Here is a 12081-nt window from a genome sequence, read left to right on the forward strand (position 1 = left end):
ATGTAATGACATGGAAAAATCTCCAAGGTATATTAACAGAAAATAAAACTCTGCTATTATGTCTGATTTAATTTATGTAATAAAATAAAATCGTAAAACAAACCCAACTATTTACAAATATGCATACTGTATAAATGTGTAATAGAAGAAAGTCGAAAAGGAATACACTAAGCTTATAAGAATGATTACCACTGCAGAAGGAAGTTAGAAAATTTATGGGAGAAACAAAGGTATGAAAGGGAAATTTTGCTTGTACTTACTGTCTGAAACTTTTATACCAAGAAAAACCTATGATAGTTGACAGGCAGGGGAATTTATTTTTTTAAGGAGTAATTTTGTAGTGTGAAATCTCAAGAAGAAAATAGAGACTATTTCAATAAGTTTGGTAGTGAACTAAACAGTCAGGAGATAGCAAAATATTTAAGGAGAAAGATCTGAGAATGTCTGGAAAAGGAGAAGGCTTTGGTCATCCTAGCAGCATAATGTTAACTTAGAAATTAAACATAACCTTGTTAGGACTTATTTTCCTCACTTGAAAATGAGAACATAAAAAATATCAGTATCTTTGGATTGCTGTGAGGATTATATCATGTAAAACATTTAGCAGAAGTCCCTGACATACAGCAATCATTCAATGAAGGCCCATCACAATTTCATCATAAAATACATACTGCCTTTCTAGAACGTGAGTCTGGCAAAAGCCTGGTAAGGCAAAAGAAGAATTTGTGGAAAAGACTGAGAATATAGTAAAGCTTACACACAAATGAACAAATTTCTTTATAATTTAATGCAGGCCTAGGAGGAAAGCATCTAGGTAGGCCGTTTTGGGAGGAGAACAGTTAAGATTTGAAACAATAATAATGAAGATGAGCATGGGCTTACGGCAATAAGTTGGGTAGTAGGTGTGATAAAGCCAGAGATCAGTAGGTAATTGAAGGTTAATAAAGAGAGAATGCTAATTTGTATACCAAGAACTTTGTTACTGAAGGACTCTGGAGAATAAGCTAGCTTCAATTTATAATTAAAATGAGTTCAACTGAATGAATATTTCTGCAACGGCAGTGCCAAACTAGTGAAAGCTTTACAATTGCAGATCCAAGTGAAAAACTGACTCGTTCTTTCAACTAAGTAAATGGCCCAATAACCACAGCAGAAATGGTAGAAGGTAGCAAAAAGTAGAGGTATAAATATGGCACTTTCTTGACACCAAACTAGGTGACACCATTAGTTATGTTCAGAGGAGATGACCAATCCCAGGAACATATCCCAACAAGCAAAATACCAGTCCTCATTTTGCCACTAAATGTTACTTTAGTTCCTATGCCAGAGTTGCCCAAAGCAAGCTATTTTATATTTTGCAAATCCTGAGGTAATTTCACAAAGCAAATATAAAAAATTACACTGACCTTTGGAGTACCACAGTCACACTCTTCCCCAGAGTCCACCAATTTATTACCACAGAAAGGAGCACTGTAGGCTTCATCAGGCTTTGGAATATTAAGAAGGCAGTTTCCTCCTTTACTTAAAGTTAACTTCTCAAAGTCCTCGGCACTGCAACTGCTAAAGTTTCTCGAACCTCTATAATAAACATTAAGAAAAAGACCTTATATTGTAGCAATTATTCATTTTGAAAATTTTAAGTCATGTCTTCCACTCACAAGTTGTGAATATTTAAAACAGCAGAAAATAAACTAACCAAAATAGAGAGAAATGAGAATTAATATCTATTTCTAATAAATATAGAACATTATTTCAGTTAGCACATAATTCACTATTTTGGTTACAATATATTATAGCTCCATGAAAATATCTTCCAAACATATCACTTACATTGAAATAAAAAATCATAAATCTCATCATCAGAAGAGACCTTAAAAATTAACTAGTCATCCAGAATTAAGTTTTACTTATCTTCCATAGTATAAGTTCTTCAAATATTTGAAGCTAGTTCTATGTTTCCCAAATCTTTTTTTTTTTTTTTTGACTCCACAGGGTAACATTCATATGTTCCCCTCACCTTCACTTACTATGAGCTATGTGAAAATAATGTGAATGGGCAACATTATGAGGATGCACCACAGCCGTCAAGAAGCAGAATGCACAGCAGAATTTCAGCTACAGTTGGAGGTTTAAGTGTCTTTTAGGATAAATCCTGAGAACAATGGTTAGTACTTTGAAGGCTAGCAGGCTTCTAGAAGATGTCCAACTTAAGATGTGTATGTGAGATTTATACAAATGCAACTTGGATGTGTTCTACATGTTGTTGTGGTTTTTTAAATTATTGTTCTTCTCGATAACTATAAAATTTTTTCAGATAATCTCACCAGCTATGTTTACTTTTGAAGACTAGTGGGAAACATACCCATATATACAACAAGAATCTTTGAGAAATCCAAGTCACATTAAAATTTTAATCAGAGAAATTTGGTTTGAAAGAATCTTTTTTTCATCAGTTTGAGCACTGGTGCCAATGTAGCAGTGGGAATGAAAACGATTGCTTTATAATGTTTGAGGAGGCATTCCTATCTATGTTGAGTCTTTACACATCCAAGGAATCCAAGAAACAGATCCTTTCTGTGAGACTCTGTCCCCTGGGCATACAATTTACACTCCTCTTTGCTAACTGGCCCAAAGTCTCCAGGGAAATAGATGGCCCTGGCTCTAGGCTCTTGGGAATGAAAAGCAGTCTGCCCAGAACATTTTGTTAATACTACTTGACAAGAAAGCTCTGAATGTGGTATGTTGAAGGATTTTAACAGATTGACTGGCAGAGAAGGGACCTGAACAATCAACTGTCTATTAGAAAAGAATGAGCAAAGACAGTATTTTGATTCACACAGAAAGAAAATACCTGGCACAAGGGTTTTAGCAATAACAAAAACACTTGTTCTCCATATTCTTCCTTTTCTTGCTACTTTCTGTTTAAGAATATTGTGAGGAGTCCTTTTGTACAATATCACCCATTCAACAAATATTTGTTGAACATCTATTATGTACAAGGTACTCTTTGTGTAAGGGATAAAACAGTAAACAAAGCAGACAAAAAAAATCCCCACCCCTGTGAAGGTGACATTTTAGTGAGAGAGACTACAAACATAGCAAGTAAGTAAAGTCAATAGTATGTTAGAGATAAGTGCTATTGGAGGAAAAGGTGAGGAGGAGATGAAGGAGATGGCCTGCACAGGGGAAGAAGTGCAATTTTTAAAAGAGCAGACAAGACAGGCACTAGAAACATTGTGACAACTGAATCAAAACTGGGTATCTGGGGGGAAACATTACAGGGGGAAGGAATAGCAAGTACAAAAACCCTAAGACAGAAGCCTGCTGGCACGCTCAAAGAACACGGAAGTGAGTGGGAGTGAAGTGAGTCAGTGAAGGAAGGAATGTGTAATGTGAGATACCCTGAGCAAAGGTGTGAATAGGCCACCGTAAGAATTTCACCTTTTGCTATGAGGGCAATAAGGAGATGGGGTTTGGGGGTTGGGAGAATGACACAATGGAAAGTGTTGAGCAGGACTGACCTGATCTGAACAGGAACACCATGGTTGCTACGGTAAGCAGGAAGACCATGCAAGAGGCTGTTGCAGAAATGTACTGTACAGATGATGACAGACCAGAAGGATAGCAGTGGAAGAAGTAAGAAGCGTTTGGATTATTTAAATGGTTTAACGGCACGGCCATTAAGAAGAAGAATGTGACAAAATAGAGAAGTCAAGGATGACTCCAATATTTTTGTCCTGAGCTTCTATGAGGAAGGAATCATCTTTAACGGGCATGGGGAAGACTGGGTAGCACAGGTTTGAAGAGGGACAAACAGGAGTTTGAGTCTAATAGACATCAAGTGGAAATGTCAAACAAGAATATGTAATGATTACTTAACAAACAGAGGAGACTTCAGTTGAACAGAGGTTTGTAATTGTTTTTTTGTTTCTTATTGTTGACGTTTTTGTGATTAGTACAGAGCCTGCCACATAGTACACATCCAATGTTTCCTGTAAGACTATATTAACCAGCCAGTAGGCATAGGAGTTTTGCAGTCATGTGTACTCCTACACTTGAGTCCTTAATTTTAATCCACACAGAGTCCACCACTTCTAAACAAGTTATTTTTTAAATAAGCTTTGTTATTTAGAAGTTGGAATACATTTTCTCATAGAAATAATGTTTTAAATGTTTTATCCTAAAGCAATCTACAAAAAAAAAAAATCTGTTTCACTCACAATGAAGTAGACTAGAGTACTGAAAAGGATAACAAAATCCTAAGCACTTCTGGTGTTTCTTAGCAGACGGAGAGATAGCATGTTGGTCTTTGCAGTGCTTTGGATGCTAAAATGAAGATATTCTTCCCCTAGTCATCCTTGGACGGAACCTACAGTAATAAGAAGGATGATCTTTCTCCAGATACTCTGTTTGAATAGCAACTAAAGTATTCCTATTCTCTCCCTGTCACCTCTCGGCACTAGGATATTAATTTAAAGCACCTCCTCATCTCTCTTCTCACATTGAGGTGAATTTTCCAAAACTGCTTCACAAGGAGATAGATGTGACTGACAATGATAGAAATGGTCTCCCAGGATGTGATGGGAAAAAACATCAACTATCATTTAAGTCATTCTTTCTGAGTAATCTGGAAATAATCAGAGAACACATTACATCTTATACTCTACATTTTGTAATACTTTAATAATACCTTCTTTGGGTTTGTTGTTTCTTTTCTATGTAGAATGCTTTTTATATTTAATTTTTTATCCTTCAAGTACCCTTTGTTCTGGTTGCTCCTCCGGTAAGTTTAATGGCCCATAAACTGTCATTTCACTATGTTCGCAGTATCTATCACATCTTTCTAATTTTTAATGTCTATGTCCTTTCCCCCTGTAACCTGAGAAAGCTTATCAAGAGTCACTTGCAGATCATTTCTGAATAGGTATCAAGGCCCAACCAGGACCAAAGTGAGTTCCTATACTAGGACTGAGATCAATTTAGACCTCCTAGAATCTACTGACAGAGGTCACGAGGGAACCCCTCTCCATCCCTCACACGTTATCTTCCTTTAGTCTACTAGGACAAATCTCATTATGTCCTTTTTCCTGTTTACATCAAAGACCGTAATAAGCTAAGAGCCAACTCCATACGTAGGCTCCTGTCTTTTGTACTCTAATACCCATGAGGCTTCATATGTATCCTGTTCTCTTACTATGCACTCTGGAATTCACAGCAAAAGCTTCCATGTCCATAACCTCTTCTCTAAAAGTACCCTTCACCTTTAAGCTGTACTTGAAACTCAGCTATCCCAATTTCACAGCTTCCACTAGAACCATCTCAAGTGGTGGTAGTTTTTTTCCCAAAACCTTCATACAACTAGAGATGAAATCAGTGTTCTTCCTCCAGATTGCTGCTTCTAGGCCATTCTTTTCCCTTCCTTCCTAAATCTCCCAGCTTTGAATACCATAAAATTAAATTACCCATTATCCTTGATCTGTTACTAACATCTACCAAACAGTTCATTACCTCTCACATCCTGCTTACTAACATTGTCACTCTAATACTATTCTTGTCTTAATTTTTGCCTTTTTCAATATACAGGTAGATAATTCTATTAATCCCGTGAACTCTCAGGGGCTTGAACTCCTTTCCTCCAATGATCTTATTCTCCACCAAGTCAACCACTCATTGCCATGGTTTTAATGGACACCTTACCATCACCAAGAATTATAATTTACAATCTGAATTTTATGCATTCCACTCTTCCACTAATAAAGCTTTATACTGCAATATACCTTTAATCCCACCAGGACATCCAATTCACTGATGTCTCCCCTTTTCACGTCCTTCATCCCCTTGATGTCTTCTTTTTCCTAAGCATTATCCAGCTTAAATATCATGATCCATCATTCTAATTACTCCTTTGCGTACAGGTTTGACTTTCTTGCCCCTCTTACTTCATTGTACTTGGCCTAACCAAAACCTAGTTAAATCCAACTGTCTTATGTACCTATACAGTTGAATGTGGCTGGACAAAAACACCCAACCGCATGACTAATCTCACTTGAAATTCATGACTATGAACCGCAAGCGGCCCTTTAAAGCTGCCACTGTAATCCATTTACTCCCCCTTTCTACTCCACCACTATTTCATACCTTCCGTTCCCCGAAACCCCCAACAGCTTCTCCCCATCCTGTCTTTCAGCTGATGAACCTACTTCCTACTTCACTGCAAAACTGAACCACAGACTTCCACCACACCTACCCATCTACCAGCTACATCGATTTATTCCTAATTCCAGACACCCTACTAGAGCTCCAGTAAAGCCAACCCCTCCATTCTTGCTCCAGATCTAATACCCTCTCACCCACTTAAGAACTACTCCAGCAGTGTTCCCTCTCTGTCCTAGATCATCAATTTTCCCCTCTACTAAATGCACTCTAATACCCATGAGTTCTATTAGCATACAAATCTGCTATAATTTCTTCCATCATGAAAAGAAAAATTTTATCCTGACCACAGTTCCTTCGTACTTGCTCTTCCCTCAGATATCCACACAGCCAACTTTCTACTCACCTCCTTCAAGTACTCGGTCTAATGTCATCTCAAAGAAGCTGACCCTGACAATATGAATTTAAAATTGCCAACTGACCTCTACCATCACCACCACAGCACCGCACGTGACCTTCCTGTTCTGCCAATCCTGCTCAATTTTATTCTCTGTAGCACTTACCACCTTCTATTGTTCTACATTGTTGATGTATTTATTATGTTAATAGTTTGTCTTCCCCATTAAAATGTAAATTCCATGAAGGGCAAGTCTTTATCTAATTCTCAGAGATATTCCAAGTTCCTGAAACAAAGTCTGGCACACAGTGCTCAATTAATACTTGATGAGTGAATGAAATATGGGTCCACTCTTCATTGCTTCTCATACCATTTTAAATTCCACTATAGCACTGTTTCATGACATTCCTTCCTCTGAATGCTCTGCTTTTTATCTTAGTCTCTTGTTTATCTCACTGCTGATTATTCATTTCTTGTTCCCTGAATTTATGTCTCTCTCAACTCATTGCCAACCAAAGTAAATACTAAATTTACTTCCCTCTCCTACAGGAAATCTTTTACAAACATGACTTTTCTTGTGAATATAATTACATTTCTATTAAGTACAGTTTTTTCATAAGCACTATTCTAATTCTTCTGTATCTATTTCTCAGTCTAGAATTTGCTCAAAAACAGACAAATGTTGCAGTAAATCCTGCTTGAGTGCTTCCCTTTCCACCAGGATGTGATTAAAATTATACACTTAGACCTAAAGATAAAGCACTGGCTAACAGAAGTTTTTATTATTCTCTCTGTGCCCCAGGAACTTGAGGGAAGTAAAAAAGGGAGTGAACTCTTGGGCCATGAATATTTCCCACATGACATTTTCATCTGTGTTTGTTAAAGATGAACATCTTCCATATCTGATTTTTCTCTGAGTCCATTTCTATTTCATGGATGCATTGCGGCTATGTCCAGCTCTCTGCTCAGCACGACTGCCTACTAAATAAGGGTGGAACCTGGTTGCTTATCACAAATCTGCATCTAAAAGAAGCCCAACAACTCAATGGTTCTTGTTCACGCTTAAACACTCTATTGTAATTATTTTTGAACCCTGGCAAAGGAAGGGGTTCTAAGAGCATAGACTCTGGACCCAAACTTCCTGACTTCAAATCCCAGCTTCAACACTTCCTTAGATGTGTGACCTGAGTTTCCTCATCCATAGAGATAACAAGTATCGACATCTCATTAGGTTGTTGAGCATTAAGTGATTAATACCTTTAAAGTGTTTAAAAATGTTCCTGATACATAAAAAGAGTTCAATAAATGTTAACTTTTCTTTCTCCTCTTTTGTCTTGCCTCCCACCTTTATCTACAAAATTGGGGGTGTTCACAGGACTCTGTCAGGTTTTTTTCTTTTTTCTACTTACAGTGACAATGCAGCACTTTCTCAAGGGGTTTATGAGTAAATGCTTCATATAGGCAGTCCTTCAATCTATAATCCAACCTGCACTGAATCTAGCAGAAACCTTTCCCTAATTTCTAATTCAGATGTAAATTTTTCCATGTTCTTACATCTTTTGGTCTATCAACTGGTTTACTGAAAAGTGTAACTACAGGGGCGGACAGGTGGCTCAGGTGGTTAGAACACGAGCTCTGGGCAATAGGGTTGCCGGTTCGATTCCCACATGGGCCAACGAGCTGCGCCCTCCGTAACTAGAATGAAGTCAATGAGCTGCCACTGAGCTCCCGGGTGGCCAGATGGCTCAGTTGGTTGGAACGCGTACTCTCAACCACAAGGTTTCCAGTTCGACTCCTTCAAGGGATGGCAGGCTGCACCCCCAGCAACGAACAACGGCAACTGGATCTGGAGCTGAGCTGCGCCCTCCACAACTAAGATTGAAAGGACAACAACTTGACTTGGATGGAGCTGATGAATCCTGGGAAAAACACACTACTGTTCCCCAATTAAAAAAAAAAAATCAGTCCTAGAAATACACACTGTTTCCCAATAAAGTCCTCTTCCCCTTCCCCAGTAAAATCTTTAAAAAAAAAAAAAAAAGTGTAAGTACATACCTGCACCTACATACGTTTCTTTCTTAAAGCTCTGTGAAATTATTTATTTAATTAAAAAATAGATTTCTCCTTGGTGTATCATGTAATTAACTTCAGGGGAGCCAGGAATAATTTTTCCTATGTTTTCCACATAGACATAAGTATATCCCAAAGTTTAAGAAACACTGATCTACAATACCATATTAAGGTAAGAAAAAGAAATTTAATTACTCACGATGCTCCTGAATTCATGATGCAGCTCTTTGCTCCACAGAAACAATCTCTCCCATCGTCATGATTCATTCCAAGGTTATGACCCAACTCATGAGCAACAATGGATGCAAATGTCTCCACTGTGATTTGCCCAAACTGTCCAAACACAAGAAGGTATTAATTAGATTTCTGAGCAAAAAGGATGTTTTATGAGATTATTTTTTCAAAAAGGAATATTTATCACTACAATGTTGAAAGTCTATATGATAAATCAAGCAACCAATATCAGTCTTTATATATTTCAGTCTAGTAAGAAACTGATGTGACTTAACATACTGATGATGAAGACAGACCCTTTAAGTAACAGGTCAAACACTTTACCACCAACAGATTATTCAGGGTGGTTTATGAGGAAACAAACTCATGGTTGTAATTTAATTTTCTTAAATAGAGTCTCTATATCTGCATCCATAAAAGTGAGGAGCTAATAAATACATAATAAATATGAGAAAACTTAATCACATCTCTCGGGAAAGAACCTATCTGCCACTTCCACCTTGCCTTTCAGAATACCCAAAATACTGTTTTAAGGATGAGGAGAGGAAATGTAGAGTCAGTAAATGCTTGACACTGTCCTAATGCAGATGTCCAAAGATGAACGTCAAAAACAAAAATGTACCACATTAATCCCGCCCGCGTGACTCCGCGAACACACTGTTCCCACAAATGCCATTCCTGCAGTCCCACCGAAACCTTTCTTCCTAAATGAAAAGAAAAGGGAAAGGTTATGAAAAGTGTTTGCAGGGGAGGGAGGAGGGAGAAACACATTGCTCCTATTTCTTTGGGTAATCTTAAACTGGATTGGTAGAACCTACAAAATCTGGCAGCAAAGTTAAACAACATTTCAAAGTCGGAATACAATTAAGCTTTTTCTCTTTTTTATTATCAGAGAATGAGATTAATATTACAAATTCATTTTCAGACCAATGAAGATGTGTTCTAGATACCAAACAAAATTTTTTTCTACCTTCTGTATGAAATACCTTCCTAAAATGCATTACATTTATTAAAAAATTCTAATGAGGAAAGACAGGCAACAAACTCAATGACCATATACACACGGGAGGCTGCAGGGCAGGGAACACAAAGCACAGAAGGATCACAATGGTCTCCATATTTTTCCTCAATCATCCTGAACACACTTGTATCTCGGGACCTAATCCCTCTGCCTGGAACTCTCTTCCCCAATACATAACTCTAACTCATTCCCTCACCTCCGTCAGGTCTTTACTCAAAAGCCATCTTTTCGCACTGAGAGCTTCCTTTGCCATCGTACCTAAAATTTCAACTTTACCCCTCCAATACTTTTATTTGTCCTCCTTACCATTTTCAACCTTACTCCTCCAATATTTTTATTTTTCCTCCTTACCATTTATCATTGTTGAACATATGATACATACTTATTTATCTCTTTTATGACCCATCTTCTCCACCAGAATATGGATGGACCCCATGAAAGCAGGAATTTTTGTCTGTTACGTTCACTGCTATACCCCAGTGCTAGGGTATATGCCTAATAAATACAGTGGTACCTCGGTTTTTTAATGTAATCCATTCTAGAAGACTGTTCGAGTTCTGAAACATTCGAAAACCGAGACATGGTTTCCTCATAGAAAGTAATGCAAAATGGATTAATTCGTTCCAGACCTTTAAAATCAACTCCTAAAACTGCAAATTTAGCATGAATTTTACTATCTAATGATACCATAGATCCATAAAATTTACGGCTTTCGAAAACCTAAATGTTTGTCAACAGAGACGTTCGAAAATCGAGGTACCACTGTACCTTCTAAACGAATGAATAAACCCTTCTCTGTGGCATCCGAACAGCCAGGAGAAGAGGACTTGAGATACTGACATAAGGGGATTGACGAGGAAACACTTTAGCCAGATCACCCCATGGTGAACTCCAGAGTCCCCGAGCCCCACTCATACACTCAATGCTTCCAAGAGGCTTTTCAGTACTCCATTCTCAACTACAAACAAAATCCCAGGGATTACCAGACATTTGGGAAATGCCTCTGACACAACAGATAGAAACCAAAAACAGGGGAAAAGAGAGTTTGGTAGATGTGGTTGGGGAAGGCATGCTGAGTATGCTTACTGCCTGTTCCTTTTGGTCTTTTGTGAACTAGATGGCATGCTCACTGGGATGAGGAAACTGACAGGTGCAATTTTACTAAAACTTAATAAAAAGGTCAGGACCAACCAAGCCTTTGTTATTAGAGGGGCATAAAAATCCATTTTGGTATTTTCAGTGCCTTGCTTTAAATTAAGTCACATAAAAAAAGAAAACAAAATTAAATCAAGGGAAATTTCTTCTCTGAAAAAATTTGAGTTTTAGGTACCATCAGCATTGAGGGTGGCAAAAAGTATTGTATAAAGTAGAACATTTTTTTGCAAAAAGCCAGCCTATCAAGCCAGAAAACTTTTAAGAAAGATTAAATGTTTTAAATATTTTTAAGTGAGGGTTTTGCTATAAATTTTTGGAATGTACTTGTATTATGTGATTTATATAAATTTAAGTTTTATCACAGTACCATGAAATTACTATGTAAAAGAAGAACATTGAACACACAATGTGATATATAGATGATGTATTTCAGAACTGTATACCTGAAACCAATTTAACTTTACTAACAATTGTCACCCCGATAAACTTTAATTTAAAAAAAAGAAGAAAATTTTAAAAACATATATCAGTAATATTTCAAAGAAAGTAGAAAAACTATTATACCCATGAAATAAGAACTTGATTAATAAAAAATAATCAGGGGGACAGAAAGATCTATTAAACATTAAAAATAAGATACTCAGAAATGAAAAACTCAATAAAAAGTTGTAATATAAATTTAGGTAATATCCCAGAAGGTAAAAGAAAAAGACAAAGAGAAGAAAGGGGAACAAAGATAATAAAATTAGAGGACAAGCACAAGAAACTCAAGAGCCAAGTAAAAAGAATGCCAAGATAAATGAAGAATAAAAATAAAGAGGATAAAGTCATCTACAAAACAATGAGAAAAATTCCTTAAACTGTAGGACATCAGTTTCAAGACTAAAATTACCCAGTAAGTACACAGCACATGATTGATAAAAGACCTACACCTAAGCCTATCAGGAAAATACAGAAGCCTGGGAACCAAGAAAAGATCCTGCAAGTTTCCAAAGAAGGAGGATGGGGCGGGGGGTGGGGGGGGAGGTCACACACAAAGGATCAGGAATGA

At 37.1% G+C, this 12081-nt stretch overlaps 1 protein-coding gene across 1 annotated transcript in view; it reads right to left on the reverse strand.

The window, feature by feature from the left end:
- Positions 1 to 12081, reverse strand: part of ADAM9 (ADAM metallopeptidase domain 9) — a 98506-nt gene that overhangs the window by 52330 nt on the left and 34095 nt on the right. Inside the window, exons 10-12 of the mRNA XM_033104882.1 lie at positions 9477 to 9558; positions 8820 to 8953; positions 1407 to 1578 (exon numbers count right to left, since the gene is read on the reverse strand). Of these exons, the coding sequence (XP_032960773.1) occupies positions 1407 to 1578; positions 8820 to 8953; positions 9477 to 9558 (388 nt within the window). The remainder of the gene's footprint in view (positions 1 to 1406; positions 1579 to 8819; positions 8954 to 9476; positions 9559 to 12081) is intronic.

This window comes from Rhinolophus ferrumequinum, chromosome 4 (assembly GCF_004115265.2).
Source record: "Rhinolophus ferrumequinum isolate MPI-CBG mRhiFer1 chromosome 4, mRhiFer1_v1.p, whole genome shotgun sequence".
Taxonomy (NCBI): domain Eukaryota; kingdom Metazoa; phylum Chordata; class Mammalia; order Chiroptera; family Rhinolophidae; genus Rhinolophus; species Rhinolophus ferrumequinum.